At 34.1% G+C, this 18,667-nt stretch overlaps 1 protein-coding gene across 2 annotated transcripts; it reads right to left on the bottom strand.

Annotated features, from left to right (window-relative positions):
* Positions 1-731: 731 nt before the first annotated feature.
* Positions 732-18,370, bottom strand: LOC131802865 (mucin-2-like). Of its 2 annotated transcripts, XM_059123582.1 has the most exons (4): positions 17,779-18,370; positions 5,120-5,350; positions 2,462-4,504; positions 732-1,385 (listed from the first exon to the last, which is right to left on the bottom strand). In XM_059123582.1, exons 1-4 carry the CDS (start codon positions 17,936-17,938, stop codon positions 982-984), a joined length of 2,838 nt encoding a protein of 945 aa, XP_058979565.1. In that variant the 5' UTR covers positions 17,939-18,370; the 3' UTR covers positions 732-981. The 2 variants fall into 2 exon arrangements, with proteins under 2 accessions (XP_058979565.1, XP_058979566.1); XM_059123583.1 differs by lacking the exon at positions 5,120-5,350 and having other exon boundaries at positions 17,779-18,369.
* Between the last annotated feature and the right edge of the window lie 297 nt (positions 18,371-18,667).

Below are 18,667 nucleotides of genomic sequence, written 5' to 3'. Positions count from 1 at the left end.
TTCATAAATTTGCACCAATTTAAGAAATTTTGAATATTTTATTGAAATTGATTTGTGGTTATGGTGGCGGGCGGGCTGGCTGGCGGGCGTTGCAAAAATAACCAATCAATTTAGACATTTTGGTTGATATGATGGTGGGTAGTGGTGGGTTTGGTTTTTGGTTTAACAATACCAATTGTTCTGGCAGCCTACAACACGCGATTGCTAGCTGGCTGCCTGGTTGGCTGGATGGTGGGTTATGTCAATATAGAAATCAACTAAATCAACAAGTTTTGTTTTTGTTATTTTTTGATAATAAAATCACGGCAATATGACAGTTATGATGATAATGACAACAACAAAAACAATAACGACAACGATTATGGTGATTGAAGTTGGTTTTTGGTTTGGCTGGGTGTAGTAGTATTTGCTTGTTCTCCAAATTTAAGTTAACTGTCATCATCATCAGCAGCCATTCATGAATGAATGTCAACAGCAAATTTGGAAGCTTGCTACGTTATACAAATATAGGCCTTGTCCGCACGGCGACATCGCCAACTATTCGAATGGAAAAATTTGCAAAAATTGAAAAAAAAAATCAAAATTATTCTTTACTTTCGATTTATTAAATAAAATACCAAAAACATACATAAAGCCATTAACATTTACATACATACAAACAAAAAAATTATAATACATGGGTTTTGGGTGTGTGTATGTGTTCCTTTCCTGTTCTGGGCAAGAATATAATTTGGGGGAAGGGAACAATTCATAAATATGTTACAAAAAATAAATTATTTTGCTGTTGCTTTTGTTTCCCATAATTTAAAGAAGAAATAATCAAAATTTTTTTCAAATGATTTTATGGTAGAGTATTTGTTGTTGTTCTTGTTGCATTTACATATAAATAATTTAACTTAAACTAAATGGATGGTTATAAAGGAATATAGGGTAAAAGGTAAATAATAATGCCTGTTTGTTTTGTTGTAGTTGTTGCTAGATTCAAACAGTTTTGATATTGTCATATGGCCTCAAAACACCTGGAGGTCCACCAAAGCTGCCAGTAAATTTGCCACTCAGATTTCCGGCTGTTGTAGTGGCAAGAACTGGTGTACGATTGGTCGAGGCCTTATTATAGCTCTGTGTAAACGCTGTTGAAGTTGCTGTGGCAAATCCAGATGGTTTTCCACTGCCTCCTTGTGCCGCCAAAACACCTGGTGGACCACCAAAACCTCCAGTATATTTGCTGCCTACACCACCTCCGACTGTTGTGGCAGCGCTGGATGTAAAGCCGGACGTGGAGGAAGCCGTCACAAAACCTGATGCCGCACCAGACGTGGTCAATTGATTAAAGTTTGTGCTAACGGTTGAAGGTTTCACAAAACCAGATGTGCTGCCAAATGTATCTGAAATGGAAAAAATATATAAATAACAATAATTGAAATAGTTTAGAAAACCCAAGGGGAGTTCACAGCGTTTTTTTTTTTTTTTTTGATATGAGAGTGGAAGTTTTTTGGGAAACATATCCATGATTTTGAGAGTTTGTCATTTATTTCATTTATATTTTTTTACGTTCTCGCACTTTTTGGGTTAAAGTGAAATTAAAAAAATGTAACACAAGTAGTGATACCTTAGGAGAATTTTGATGAATCAGGCCTTCGATTTGTCTCGATCAGCTGTTTTGTTCTGAGACGACATTTTTTTAACTCTGTTAGTGTTTTCTCCAGTAAAGAGATATTCCCATTTTTACACTTTGACGTAAATAAATATTGTGAATTTTAATCATTAATCCGACAATCAGCTGATCATTTAATAATAATTTAAATTCGTTGAGTTTGTTGTTGACGAAAATCTACAAATCACTGAAAGGGAAGCCTTCCCTAGATGCCTAAGGAGTTTTGGCAAATTTTTTTAATTCAAGTTGCCAATTTTATAAATATACCGTATTTAATGTAAACACAGCTAGCTCAATCATAAATATCCACCCGGAATTCTTTTCTCTCCGAAAATTTTTTTTCTCTGGAGATCATTCCCCCAATCGCGAATAATTGGGGAGAAATAATTTGCAAAGATGGCAGCGCTGAAGCGAGACTTTTTTGTATCTTGTGTACCCTAATCTTACTCATACCTGAGACGTTTTAGTAACTTGTGCACCCTATTTGTTGTGCAAAATGGTGCAATTTTGAGGAGCTTTTCTTTTTTTTAACCAACTATTTTCCAATATTAGAATTCATGTCGAATGTTGGAAAATACCATGTATTAATGAAAAACCCCATCAAATTGCTGGCTGTATATAATACGGCTGCTTTTTGTTAGAAAAATGTTTTCCCTAGGAATATTGAATTTTAAGAGCATTCTCCCTCTATACTTTTTCCGATAGGAATTCTTATTTAGGGTTATCAAAAAAGGAAACAAGAGAAATTCCGACCGAAATTCTCATTCAAGATTAGATTGAAACTTAATGTAAAATTTCTTCACTTACCCTTCGATATTGTACTACCAGCATTAGTTGTTCCAAAATATTTCGATGTCGTCGATTGTGTGGCTCCAGTGGCGCCCGATGCCGCAGCTCCACTCAAGAAGATATTATTTGTTATGACTTTACCATCTTCGCTCTTGCTAAAGGTCGTCTTAGTGGGTACCGGTGCCAGACCATTGGCTGTGTTGAATGGCGGGAAGGACTCACGATCGGCACTTAGGGGGACCTTTTGCAGACTATCCCCATTCGAGGCGGGCGGTGAAACAGCCGTTGTCGATGCTGGCGTTTCAAAACGGGCTGCAAAATTTGTGTTAAAACTTGTTGAGGTCGTTTTGCTATCATTTGCTTCGACCTCCTCCTCCCCTTGGGCAGGCGGTGGCGGTACGAACACATTATGCGGTTGCGTTAACGTATTATCAATCCGGTCGCTAGCAATGGATGGTAGTGGAATGGTTACTTTAGATGGAATAGAAGAAGCTGAGGTTAGAGAAGTGGTGGTAGAAGAGAAACTTGGCAGTGCATTGGGGGAGTTTGAGGTGGGAGAAGATGTTGAGGGTGGTGAAATGTCATCGTCAACGGACATTTCCTCATCGTTGGGATCGTAGACGAAGGGGACACCGGGACCGAGGTCGGCATAGTCGAATTCAGCTAACCATGGGGGAATGGTTGCTTCAAACGGATTCACATCCAGGGGAGAGGGTGTTGTGGTCGTGGTGGTTGTTGTGGTAGTTCTTCTTGTTGTAGTTGTGGTCGGGGCCTTGGAGAAGGGCTGAGGATTATAACTACCACTGAAGAAGGGATTTGAGGGCTTGCTAGTGGCTTCTTCGCTGCTGGTGATTTTGTCTGTATTGAAAAGAGGTCGATTAAAGGAGCTATTTACTGTGGTTTTGGGCTTAGCAGTCGTGGTGGTGGTGCTGGTGGTGGTAGTACGGGGTGCAGTGGTCGTGCGTCCATTGAATGAAGTGCTGGTGGGTGATTTAAATGTTTGACTCGAAAAGGAGGTGAACTGATTGAATGAACTTGAGGGCCGAGATGTGCTCGATGTTGTGGGTTTGGCCCGAACCCAGTGCGGTTGAGAGCTTGAACGTGCAGTTGTAGTCCTTGGCGTGGTTCTGGCAGTTGTTGGCCTGGGAGTTGTTGTCGTTCTTCTGGTCGTCGTGGTAGTGGTTCTTCGTGTCGTGCTAGTGGTTGTTGGTCTGGGAGTTGTAGTCCGGGATGTCACGCTGGTGGTAGTGTAGGCAGATGCCACATCGGTTGGTGGTGTTAAATTCAAAACATTCAGATCTGTATAGGGTTCTAGGGGAGGTAAAATGTCACGGGCAATGGTGTCATTGTACTGGCTAAGGTCTTCAGGTGGAACATAGGCTACAGCCACATCTAAGTCTGGATCGTCAATGTCGGCCAACCATTCGGGCAAAATGTAGGAGTCACCACCCTCCAATCTTAGGAATTCCGAGGTATCGGGTTCAGGTGTTGTGGTAGTGGTGGTGGTGGTGGTAGTAGTTGTTGTTGGTCGCCTGGTAGTGGTCGTTGTGGTTCTGGGTGTAGTTCTCCTGGTTGTGGTGGTAGTTGGACGACGAGTCGTTGTTGTCGTTGGGCGCCGGGTTGTTGTGGTGGTAGTAGTAGTTGTTGTTGTTCTTGGAGTTGTTGTACTGCTCGAATAATATGCACTACCACTGGAACTTCCAAAAGGCTGACTAGTTTTGGAGACAAAACTGGTTTGACTAGTACTTAGCTGGGAACTGAATTTCCGCTTGTCAACATCATTTATGACAGCTGGATCTTCCTTTGATGGCGGCAACAAATCCCAGGCAATAACACTCAATCCATTGCCCTCGCTTGGAGTATACTCCACCGGACCACCAATATCCGGATCATTCAGGTCAATTATATACTGCGGTAATCCCTGAAAGAGTCCATTACTATCGGGCGCCGTTTGAGCAACCTGCTCCTGATGGGCATTTGCCACTTCAACCTGGTCCGAGGGACTGGTAAATGTGGTTGTTTCCGAGCTGTCATCGTTCGGAACAGCGACGGCAATGGGATCTAGGGTGGGAAGGGGATTATGATATTTAGAGGCAATACGTTCGATAATAGATATATCTCTGGGTACATTGGGATAGTTGAAGTTACCACTACTCAGAGGAGGACTATATTTTTTGGGTGCTGAAAGCTGAGATAAACTAGAGATAGAAGTAGTAGTAGGGGTTGTGGTAGTGGGTGAAGAACTAGAAGATGAGCTAGATGATGCTGATGAATTTTCGGGTAATGAAGAATTCGATGATGGTGGTGGTGATGAGGATGGTGATGATGATGTGAATGATGATTTTCCAATTGCGTCTTGTTGTTGGTGAACACCATGTTGATTTGAATGCGGTTTGTTGTTGTTGTTGTTAGTGCTATTATTAGTGTTTGTGTTCTCATTCGAGTGAGGTGACGCAACGTGCATATGTGTGTTCGTGTCTTTTGGCTCATGCCGTTCAACCCGCAACAGATCACCGGGATCACCAACAACAATAGAGGCATTTTGATGCGCCGCATTCGACTCAAACGGCGTTATGGCATTACTACTGTCATCGTCGTAGTCGTCTCTGTCGTCGCTGTCGACATTTTCTTTCACACTTGTATTAGTTGGTTTCTGTAAATCATTGCTAAACTCACCAATGAATGGTGGCAGTAAATCATCAGAGGGTTTCTTTAGCTCTGTGATTCCCGATGCATAATTTGGAATTTCGAATTGCAGACCTTGAGCGCTAATCACCTTGCGACCATCGGGCGTTTGAATGGGTTTTAATGATTCAATCGGATTGCCATAGCTATCAAAGGCGTTCTTTTCATCGACCTCGATGAGAGGTGGTTGCAAATCAGCTGGGAATGGCCGTACAAGTGTGTCTGAAAATGAATTTGGGTTTTTTTTTGTTTTGGTTGGAGGGAGGGTGGAACATTTGAATTATTATTGGTTTTGAGAGAAAGAGCATTTTTTGTGAAAACAGAAGTGACAAACCCACACAAAGACAAAGAGTAAGTTGTCAGTATGGTAGTAGGTAGCAGGAAATGTTAAAGACAACATTTAAACATAGATAGCGAAAGGTTAGATAAACAACAGAAACACAAAGAAAGTAATCATTTTAACGTTATAATTGAGGTTTTTTTGTAAAGTTTGAGAAATTAAAGAAAAAATTATTATGACATTAAAAGGGGAAACACACACAAATAAATGGATAATGAAAGAAAATTAAAAGTTAAATTAACTTAAGGCACATTCAATGTTAATAGAAAAAATACAACAATAGAAAATCTAAGCAATTTTTAGCATTTCATAGGCTTTTAAATGCGTATCATACACCTTAAGCTGTTAATAACTTGGTTTCGCCATGTTTCGTATGAACATTGCATTACAACGATATGGCGACACAGAGACTTTACAAGTTGTAGTATGTTCCCACGAGATAGATTTTTTGCTATATATCAACTTAAAACAAATTAAATGAAGTCGTAATTTACTTGTTTTGCACGGGTGCCCTCTATAAATGTTTTTACATATTATTTGCCGATATTTTTTTTTTAAATAAATTCATCCAACCATGTCTTTGTTGTATTACAAAGTATCCCATGAAATACTTAAGGCAAACATTTATTCCTAACAATCATCATATCTTTTTTTAGGGAATGATTACCGATGACTGACACTTATTAATACTTTGGGTAGTTTACTTTACGTATAATTAAAAACTTTATGCATTTACCCTTAAGGGTGATCACCCCTAGTAACAACATTAAAATGGAAACGCATACATATAAATAGGTAATGAAAGAAATTATTTAAAGCCATTAACTTAAGAAACATTGAATGTTAATAGAAAACAATACAACAATAGACATTTTAAGCAATTTTTAGCATTTCATAGGCTTTTAAATGCGTATCATACACCTTAAGCTGTTAATAACTTGGTTTCGCCATGTTTCGTATGAACATTGCATTACAACGATATGGCAACACAGAGATGTTACAAGTTGTAGTATGTTCCCACGAGATAGATTTTGTGATACATCAATTATTAATGAGACCATAATTTAAATTGCAGCGATATCCTCTATAAATATTTTTTTCTTGGCTTAACTACATTATTTGCCGGTATTTCATTTTAAACAAATTCATCCAACCATGTCTTTGTTTTATTACAAAGTTTCACATAAAATACTTAAGGCAAACATTTATTCATAACATTCATCATACCATTTATTGGGAATGATTACCGATGACTGACATTTATTAATACTTTGGGCAGTTTACTTTAGTTATAATTAAAAATATCCAGGGTTTTAATTATGCCTTTACACCCTAAAGGGTGATCACACCTAGTATTTTTTTGGCACGTATTTGTTTATTAAAGTTGGCATTTCCTACTGAAGTGTCTATTTGCTTGTTATCTTTTTGTTGTATCAAAACTGAAATGTACATTGAACTTGACTTCCTTGTGTACCTTGTCTTTTGCCGGCGTTTCTGCTTCTTCAGGCTGAAAAAATGCCACTCATTATGAAAAAAAAGAAGACAACATGCTGCTGTAGAGGAAGCATATCAATTTTGATGGATACACGTTAATGTCTACGGTTTGTTGACATCTTCCGTAGTTATAAATTAGCATAAAAGCTATGACAGGCTTGGCTAACTGAATGAATGGATGAATGAACATTTGTTTAAAAATAAAAACGAAAAAGGCTTGATCATTACTTTTAATCAAATACATCAAAGAAATGGCGAGGCACAAATGTTACATGACAAAACCAAGAAATCTATTCAATCAAGCAAGTCAGAGTCAGAGACACAAATAAATAAAAATATTTCAGAAGAAATATAAAAATCACAATTTGTTGCTTTTATGACAGTAAAAATGGTTAGTGGGTTTCTTTATGAGATTTGTTACAAAAATATGACTGCCTAACTCAAATTAAATTCACAAAAAAATGTTGGAAACGTGTCGGGAAATGGAAACTTTAAAGGTGAGAATACATAAAACCCTGTTTTGAGTGGTTTAAGTCATCGGCTGACCTCTATAAGAAAACAGCAACATCAGCAGAAATGGTTCTAAAAATAAAGAAGCGAATTGATCGAAACCCGCATCGCAGTGGCCGAAAAATGGCTCGTGAGCTGACATATCGCAATATTCCATTCGGCAAATATTGAAAAATGAATGGAGCTCGGAGTAAAGCCATTGAAATTCAAAGAACTTACACCGAAAGAAAATAGACTCAAAAGAGCTAAAGAGTTACTTCGCTTGGCCGAAAGTGGCCACCAAAGTCTCCGGGTACCAATCCGATGGACTATTGTATCTGGAGTATTTTGGAAAGCTTGGCACTAAAAAATACCAAAGTGTCAATCACTTCAAGCAATGGGAAATGGCCAAAATACCGCAGAGCAACATTCGAGCAGCATGTGACGGTTTCATTGGCCGTTTGAAGGCCATAATACGTGCAAAAGGCGACCAATTCGAACAAATCTAAACTTATTTGTATTTAAGAACATCAGACACTTGCTGTGTTGCCAGACGTTGCCACTACGTCTTTATGATTTTTCATTCAAATTTTTAAAATTGGTTTAACAGTTTAACATTGTCCCAGCAGCTGTGTCGACGCGACTGCCTTTATTGTTCTACCATGACATTTCAGCTGTGAAATGCATAGGCGTTTTTCGATCACAGCGAGCCCTATTTTCAACGAAAAATTTAATTTTATCAAATGTCTTGTTTGTTGGTTATGTAAAAATATATATAATTTGATTTGCGGCAAAAATTCATCTATAAAATATTATAATTTTCAATAAAATACAATATAATCATAATGTAATCAAGAGTGATGGCAACGATTATGAATCATATGTTAAATGACAATACATGGAAATACACATGGACAATAAAAGTGATAGCACATATGTAAAACCCATTCCGTCTGATTATACCTTAAGAACACATCGTCTTATAATCATTACGACTGAAAATTAATATTCAATATTTTTTTGGAGTGTAACTTTTTTAAGGAAAAATTTTTCTTCGATATTGCTTTCTAATAATGTAATGTGTTATTGCTTAAAATTGTGTCTATTAGTGTTTTTCCAATAAACAATTGTATATGGTTTTGTTGTTTTTGTTCCTGCAAACTATTGTATGTTAATTTCTATTTTTTTTCATTTAACACGAAATTTCCATTTTCAGTAGCAAATTTATAAATTAGAGGTCGTCGAAATGGCAAAACACTAAGCACAACAACAACAATGCCACATTCAAAATCTCTACACATTAATTATATATTGTTGGTTTGTGATGATTGAATTGCTTTTTTATTTTTGGCAGTTTGGGGTTTTTCTACTCGTGGGTACAGTATTGAAATTAGCCGCAAAAAACAAAACACAAAACTTGCATTGACCATATATCTGTATGTGTGTATATCTGTATATACATATTTTGAGAATTCACTGCCAATGGTCATAACAAATAAACTTGTTATTGATTCATAATTATTGAATTTCTCAGAGACAAGAGCTATTATGATAATGGCAATCATTTAGATATTAATTGCAAGCGTGTTTGTCTACACATTTATAAATAGCTACCTATATAATTATATGCACATATATTTCTTTTTTTTAACATATGTGAGAGGGCAGAGTATCATGGTTAACACAACAATTCCATTAAGTGTGTCTTATTTTTAATCTACCACGACAATATTGAGGTTAATTCGCTCCTGTCATATCCAGAACACTCTCTCTCTCTGTCTTTTACTGGTTATGTCCAAAAAAAAGTGACGCACATACTATGTTCACAAGCCAACTTTATGTATGGCTTTACCCCTTTATTGGTTTCCTGTAAAATATTGTCACATGTGAACCCTGTTCCCTTTTCTCACCTCATTTATAATGGTAACCATTGTTGGAAAACTATTTATTTTCTTTTGTTTATAAACAAACATTGACATGTTGACACATTTTCCATTTTTATATATTTCGATTTTTTTTTTCGTATTAAATTATCATAATTTATTTTGCAAGGAATGTTTAATGAGCTCAACAGTACAAACTCCATAACAAATACGAGTTTAGCTATGCTAGGAATTTAAATGAATTCCCATAGATGTCAAAAACGCAATAGCTCTTGATAAATCAAACAATTTTTATTAAAAGTGTTTGGTTTTTTGTTTATTTTCGAATAAAGCTTGCATTTGCATTTCATAAATCATTGGCAGTAATTGCCTAATTACTACCGATGCAGAGGAATTTAAAAATGATGGTCATATGATCCAAATACGTGATCTGAAAATATTCCTTTATTCAAACAAATGAGTCATTATCTCTCTCTGCAGTTGGCGCTAAGCATTAAAGACAAGTTATGCATTTTTTTGACAAAAATATGGATAAATGTGTTAATAAATTTGTTCATTTAATTGTACCGGTCAGTAATTTTTGTCCCAAGTAGGATTTTAAGTTATTAAGTGTTGATATTTATTACAAAAAAGCCGACGACAAATGTACTTTCAAAAACACCAAACTTCAAATGTTTTCGCGATACATTTTTCGTCAATGTACAAAAACCCGAGTCATTTGTTTTCCAAGAAAAAAATTTTAATTGCAACTTACAAATGTGCTTAATAATAAAAACGTGTCACTTAAATTGTCATTGATTATATGACATATTTTCGTGAAATGCGTCACTTAAGGCAGAAACAGAATGGACGCTTCAAGACTTTATTCTAAAACCAGCTGTTCAGAATAAACACAAAATATTACCAAATAATCATGGTAGAAGAATACAGGTGGATGCATCAACGCTTGGGAACGTTAATATGTCAACATTTTTCAACAATAAGTAGATTTTTATATGTTTTCTTATACGACGCCAATCGGAGGTTGTTACAATATGTATTTTCAACCATTTTAACGAATTTAAATACCTTTTCATTCAAGATATTCCATTTCAAAATTGGTTTGACAGCTCATTTTGCCATCAGCTGTGTCGATGCGACATGGTACAATGAAAAGGTAAGGTAGAGTTACCAGCTGATTATAATTTTTTATAAGTGTGGCCGACTTCTGTCAATTTTGAGTATGTTTTTGTTTTTAAAAATAAAAACACAATATTTTCAAAACCAAATTGCGAGAAGCGCATTAAAGCTATTCGCCAGTTTTGTCATGGAATTGAAAGATAGAACTGTTTAGATCATATTTTTGATATATTTTTGAAATCCAGGCATTTCATTAATTTTTTCTGCTGTTTAACTGATTTTAAAAATGACGAAAAATTTTGAATAAATAAAAACAACTTGTTGCATGCAAATTATGAAAGGAAGCGAGCATAGCCTCAGTTGTATTTCTGTAGTTATACGAAGATGTTCTACCTCCTTATTTTATTATGGCAAATAATGCAAAAGTTAACTAGTGTTAACAGCTGTTAGATATATCTATTGTTCTGTTGAAACAGCTAGCTAAGGGTTTTCATGGTAGAAGAATACAGGTAGATACATAAACGTTTGGGAACATATATATGTCCCATTTTATAAAATATTTTTTTTTTTTCAAAAATAAGTAAATTTTTACATGTTTTCTTATGCGAAGCCAACTAGAGGTTCTTGTGATATGCTTTTTTCAATAATTTTTACAAATTTCAATAATTTTTCATTCAAAATTTTCAGTTTCACAATTCGTTTGACAGTTCATTGTCCCATCAGCTGTGTCGATGCGATTAACTGTATTCCTCTTCCATAAGGGATTGTAATCACAAGACTACGTTTACATTAGACATGTTCGGATGAAATGGTAAATTTTCATTGATTACACGTCAAATATAAGTGGTTTGAAAAGTGAATACCATTATATGACCATGTAGTCGATTCAAAATACCGTTAGTGGTTAACAATACACCTGCAAATGTCAGCGTGGGATTACATTAAGTGACACTAAGATGTTACTAGTTCAAGTATTTATGGTTAATAATTTCATGCAATGTGATCATTGATGAACTTTAACCATGTTATCGATAGTTTAATTATATCAATAGAATATTAAACATCTACCACAAAGCACAATTACTCACAAATATTGATTGTCATCAGCTCGTTTTTTTTGGCAAAACCATATGTAAGTAGACGCAAAAATAACTTAAAGAAGATCCAGTTAAAATAACCACAACAGAATATGGCCACAAAACTGAAAATATTTGCCAAAAATATGGTGCTATCATCTTTGTTTGCACAGTTCAACTGATACTCCAAAAAAAAGTAAACATTACCAAGGTTGCAATCATCCTTGAACTAAATGACTGAGTAAATAACTAGGGAAAATATGGTTTAGGCGACTGTTTTTTTGTTTTTCTGTATAGACTGTTCAACACAAATGACCCTGAACATTTTTGGCTCATTTCAGATAGAGTTAAACCAGTTCAATATGCAATGTGAATGTCAATGAGGTAGGCATTAATTTTAATAAAACAAAAATATTTTTGACAAGTAGCAGAACAACACTACGAGTGACGCTATTCTGTCAGCTAGTGTAATCTTCAGCTAAAAAATATTATTTATAATTATTGCTTCATTAAATTATTTATAATTTTTGTTTTTTTTTTTTATTGCAAAACTTGTTTCAAAGAATTGTTTACGATTCGCTTAACACATGTGTGCTGCTTTTCATATATTTTGTTTTGGCCACGATTTCATCACGATTTCTATGCAATATCTTGACAGTTATCTTTTTAATTATTAGGCTTTAGATTCCTTTTTAATTAAAAAAATCTAATTAAAAATGGCATTCACACCCATTGATGTCAATAAAAGTTAGATTATTTTTTATATACGTTTTTTATCAAAGAAACATTAGCTTCTTCAGAAAGACACCTTCAAATCTGCTAATGATTATTATTATTACTTGAAGTGAAGATAACATGACTCAACTCATTCTTGTATTTCCATGTTCTTTCTTTGTTAGCAGAAGCTTAAACTTGTTCCTTTTCAAAAAAAAGGAACTAATGGACATATTTGCTAATATTTATGCTAATTGATCTGTCATTAGATGCTGTCAGTGGTGATGATTTTGATTGAAGTTTCTGTTTATTTCTGGAATATTTTATTTGCTTGTTTATAAAATCTCTTTAAGAACGAACACACCGATATTAAAAACCAAAAGGCTTTATCTAAGCACGTAGTTTTAATAAATCACGTTTAATACAATCATAACCTCTTTATACACACCATGGTAGAAGAATACAGGTGGATGCATAAACGCTTGGGAACATTGATATGTCAAAATGTTTAAAATGTTTCTTCAAAAATAAATAGGTTTGTATATGTTTTCTCATGGTAAAATCAAGGAGGTAAAGCCATGCAATCATATGTTTACAATGTTTTGAAAAATTATAAATTTGACATCTCATTGTCAAAATTTGTATTTATAAATCCATTGTACATACACAAATCAGAGATGGGGACCTGTTTTTATGTAGTGAAATGTGACAAGGTAAATTACAGAAAATGCAGAGATGGGAATGCTTATTTGAAATGACTTTACTTTCTTAATTTTACCATGTGTTTTCTTATGCGACACAAATCGAAGGTTGGAATGATATACAGTTTTCAACAACTTTTACAAATTTAAATAATTTTTCATTTAAAAATTTCAATTCGAAAATTTGTTTGACAGTTCATTGTCCCAGCAGCTGTGTTAGTGCGACTAACGGTATTCTTCTATCATGATACACACTTGCGTTGAACCATAGTAGAAGCATGCAGGTAATCGCATCGACACAGCTGCTGCGACAATGAACTGTCAAACCAATTTTCGAATTGAAATTTTTAAATGAAAAATCATTCACATTCGTTAAAATTGTAGAAAAATGCATATTATAACAACCTGCGTCGTATAAGAAAATTCATAAAAATCTACTTATATTTAAAAAAAACTATAATTTTTGACATATCAATGTTCCCAAGCATTCCTGCATCTACCTGTATTCTTCTACTATGCATTGAACTGCATATTTGATAAACTTCAAATAAAGTACATGTTAAACGCGGTTTAGATTTGCACGTTTTGATCTGATAATATGAGAATATACGTCAAATAAATCATTATAGGCCGGTTGTTACATCTTTCCAATAGATAAAAAAGTGATGTTGACGGACACATAAATCGTTTTTTGTTATTGCAAGTGCCATTTAAGTATGAACTTAGCGGTTTAAATCAGTTAACATTGGTAGCATGGCAGAAGAATACAGGTAGATGCAACAACGCTTGGGAGCATTGATATGTCAAAAAAATTTAAATGTTTTTTCAAATATAAGTAGATTTATATATGTTTCCTTATACAACGCCATTCGGACGCTATTATAATTCGCGTTTTTCAACAATTTTTACAAATTTAAATAATTTTTCATTCAAAATTTTCAATTCCTAAATTGGTTTGACAGTTCATTGTCCCAGCAGCTGTGTCGACGCGTCTACCTATATTCTTTACCATGATTGGTAGCTATGTTGTTATGATATCGCAACAACAGAGGTATTTTCACAGGGTTGCCATATTTTGAATCTGTATTGCCCTATCTTTACACTGCTATGTCTTTAAAGAAAGGAGTTTTAGGTTGACTTAGCTCGAGTTTGGCCTTACGCTCCATCACTTAAGCCAGTCAAAAATAGGTTTTATGTATTTTCACCTTAAATTTTTTCAGCAGTAATGTTCATTACTTTGTTTGATTTTTCGAGTGTATTTTTGTTACCCAAGGTTCAAGTTACCTACAAAACCCTAGCAACTTTTGTTGTTTTATGATTTCTTTTGTCCTCATCACGATTATTACAGGTCTCCTGTTGTCGTTTTACAACACGATTTATTATATAACACACATGGAGAGTGAGTATTGATTCGAAGTTTAAAGATGGCCTGCGGTGTGAAGTCATGATGCTAACTAATCATATATTATCAGCTGGCTATGTATGAATGTATGTATGTACTTTGAGGTCACATTGTATACATTTGACATCGATGAAAGAAAAAAAAGTTAAAAGGCCAACAAAAAAGTGTTCATCATTAAATATAAAACTAGCCATTGGCTGGGGCAGAAATATCATTAAAATGGCCTGGGACACATTAATATGGGTAAATGATTGTGCGGGTATATATAAATAAATATCTGTGGAGGATGTTGAAGATTTAAATCACTTCTCTTTGTTTGCTATTAATAACAATAAACATTTATGCTGTTGCCATCATTGTTAGAGTGCGAAAACACAAAAGGCGTTGTTGGCATGCATTATTTTTTTCAAATGGCCAACCATTTAAAATCAAGGGAAGTTGAGATGATGCGACTGTAGGAGATGCAATTGATAAGAGGCCAATACTTGAGTGTGGATAAATAAACCTTTAATTGAGGTTTTGTTTTCTTATAGTCAAGTGTTTTCTTTGGTTAGCAAATGTTTGTTTTAGTAGTAGCATTTGGGGTCAGGAAGAAATAATAATATAAATAAAAAACATTAAAAATAGGTTGTTGTTGTTATTGTTACTAGTCAAAGTTTGTTAATTAATGTTATTTTTAACTACCGTATGCCACCTTCGCATACCAACTTAAATAGCAAAAGAAACAAGTACAATAAAAAGAGGCAAAAAGCACTTACATGCTACACTGCGAAACAAATGAATAAAGCCACATATTTTAAGCTAGGTGCTACCTTATATAAAATACAATTTTCGAAGAGCATTTTTGGAATACTATTTGCAAATAATATACACTAATTGTTAGTTCTTTTGTATTTTTTTTTTTTTTGCAGCAAACATAGAATTTAGCATTGAATGGGTTGGTTTAAGTCCATGTCTAAACATAGCTATATTTAGTATGCCGAAAACGCAATTATTAAAATTTTCTTCGAGAAAAGTGGTGAGTGTAAACATAGCTTTATTTTTTTGGAATTAGAAAGGGTCATAAATGGACAAATGTAAAAAAAATTAAACACTTAAGTTAAAAGTTAATTTAATTATCTGCCTGAAGTCTATTTTAAGCTTGAAAATGGTAGAAGAATATAGGTAGTCACATGGACACAGCTGCTGAGACAATTAACTGTCAAACTAATTTTGAAATTGAAATTTTTAAATAAATTGAATAAATTTTTAAAAATTGTTGAAAAATGAATTCCATAAAAACCTCCGATTGTATAAGAAGATTTATAAAAATCTACTTATTAAAAAAAGAAAATCATTTCAAAATTTTTGACATATCAATGTTCCCAAGCGTTGATGCACCTACCTGTATTATTCTACCTTGAGCTTGAACATATGTAAAACATGTTCACACATTTCTTAAATCCTGAAATACGCCACATATAGTATTAAGGCTCTATCAGACGGAACGTTTTTTTATATATGTGCTGTCAATTTTATTACTCATGTGTATTTCCGTGTGTATGTCAAAATTGCCGTTTTATATACGACTCATAATTTTTGCTTTCACATGGTTTTTATTTCCTTTAATTACATTGTTATTAGATTTCATAACAAATTGTTATATTTTATGAACGATTTTTTACGGCAAATTTAATTTTAAATATTTTCACACAACAAACAAAAAATGTCGATAAATTAATATTTTTCGATGAAAATAGGGCACAACTGAAATGGTGTGCATGTACCATACGATATGTCTTACTTCTACACTTGAAAAATGTGACATTACATATGTAAAAACATTGCGTCTTATAGAGCCTTTAGTATTAGTAATTTATTGAGTCTTCTTCTTTCCGATAACAAATGAATGTACCTAAGAATGATAGCACAAAGTATTCTTAGGTTAAGATCAAATATATATAGATTAAATACACTCTAGTTGTTTACATATATGTCAGTCTGATCATAAGGCAATTATAACAATCAAGGACTTGATTGTGACCATGGCAGAACAATACAGGTAGATGAATTAACGCTTGGGAACATTGATATGTCAAAAATGTTAAAATGTTTTTCCAAACTTAAGAAGATTTCTGTATGTTTTCTTATACGAGCCAATCGGAGGATGTTATGACACGTGTTTTCAACAATTTTTACAAATTTGAAAATGTTTTCATTCAAAAATTTTTAATTTCAAAATTGGTTTGACAGTTCATTGTCTCAGCAGCTGTGTAAATTCGATTACTTTTATTTTTCTACCATGATATGATCAAAGACTAACCCATTTTAAAGGCTGAAAGCTAGGAATCTGCACAAAAAATTAAACCACAAAAACATGGTAGCTTGTAAATGATTTAAAAGATCCAGCAAGAAAACCCCTGATGATTTCCTTTATTTCAACTGTCAACATTTATTATTAATATTATATATAAGATTTTCCAGTGCTTGGAAAACCTTTCAAAGACTGCTTTGAGCTGACAGCTCAATTTCCCGTGTTACGATCGTACATTTGACATATACTCAAAGAAGTTGACAATCAGTCATGAATATCTGCCGGGAATTCTATTCCCATGAAAATCATTTTTCCCGAGAGATAATTCCTCCAATTCTAAATAATTGAAGAGAAATAGTTTGTGAAGTTGGCAATGCGAAAGGAACTTTTTCGTACCTTGTGTATCCTATTTGTTGCACAAATTGCAAACCAGTAGTTCGCTTTTAAATAAAAACTAAGCAACTAAAATCATTTTTCTCCTCTAAAATTGTTCGGAAAAAATTCAAAATTGGCTGAATTTTTAACCCTTTCAATTAATATATATGCTTTATTAACTTAAAAGCCAATAATAAGCTGTATATTTTTGTTAGGGGGAAATTTTTCTGGATGAAATTCAACGTCGAGAGTATTGGTGATACCTACATTTTGTAGGAATTAAGTTACGAATAAAATTTTGATTTACGATAGCAAATAACAGAAAAATTCCGCCCGGATTTGTTTTTTCATAGTTGGTCTGAATATAAAATGAGTGGTTTTATGAAACCGATTTAAATACGTATTAAAACTTATTTTAATACCAGTTTCTATCAATAATATTCGATAATCCTAGCGTTGAAGTAGCTTGTTTACCTCTTGTGATAACTTTTTTACGTTTTTTTACTTTCCATTTCCGGCCCCAGATTTTATTGTTAGTATAAACTAATCTAAGTGGCTTTATTCGCATTTCGCATAGTGTATGGTTAATACAGGCAGCAAATTACAAGATATGTAGCTAAATAAGATAAACATCTGTTAAAACCCATTAAAAGACCCCTTAAAAGCAGACACACAGTTTTCAGTTTTCCAGAAGAAGCGTTAGAGCGAGCAAGAAAGAGAAGAAGGAAAAACCAAAACAAACACATTTTCGTTTTGACAAATACCAAGTTTTGCTGGAGCTCCATTAACGACACTGTTATTCCAAATCACCGTTGTTATTATCACCATTGTAAACAACAGACTGCGCATGCGCAGTAGGGCTTTTCCCTTGGAAAAGCTTCTTTGTAAAGGCGGGGGCGTCGGCGTGCTACTGGCAGACAACATTGTAACTGGCGCGTCAATAAATTCGTTGATGTTTTTTTTCGTATTTTTGCGATTTTGCACTAAATTCGCGGTTGTTTTTTTAATTTTCGCAAGATTTCGTGATATTTTATTTTAACTTTTGATATTTTTTTCTGTAAAAAGATTAATTATAATTTTTTTTTGGGCTGTTGTTACTTCATCCACGAAAAAGCTAAGAGATTTTTTTTAAGTTATTTTCAAATACATTTGGGATTATGTGTCGTTACACCCACAACAGAGTTTTTTCTTTTTTTGTTTTTCTTAATTAAATCATTTGCGCGAAAAAATCTTGAATACTCTGTTTTTCGTCTTCGAAGTAAGTATTTTCTTCGTCTGCCACTTTGATTATTGCCCAAGAGACCGTTTATACGTCCGTACCGCAATGCGACTAGTGTATTAATAAAGTTAGGCTTCTAAACATCTTCAAGCGGTGGCGTTTACTTAAGCTGCGACTGCTGCTGTTGGCTGCTACAGGTCTGCCTTCAGCTCAGCTGGTGGTGGTGGTGATGACGGTAGTGGTTTTGCTTTGTCGCAGTTTGGCACTTGGGTTATTCTGTGAACTTTTAAGACGGCAAGGGGTGATACACTGAGGAAATGTTTTTTTACATATGTTATTTTAAATTTCCATATGTAAAATATATACATATCGTGTGATACATGTACAACATTTCAGTTGTGAAATATATGAGTAAAGTACATATGTGTACTTTT

Source organism: Musca domestica, unplaced genomic scaffold (assembly GCF_030504385.1).
Source record: "Musca domestica strain aabys unplaced genomic scaffold, Musca_domestica.polishedcontigs.V.1.1 25, whole genome shotgun sequence".
In the NCBI taxonomy this organism is placed as follows: Eukaryota; Metazoa; Arthropoda; class Insecta; order Diptera; family Muscidae; genus Musca; species Musca domestica.
Note: the sequence above shows the minus strand (reverse complement) of the source record. Positions and strands in the feature narration are given on the sequence as shown.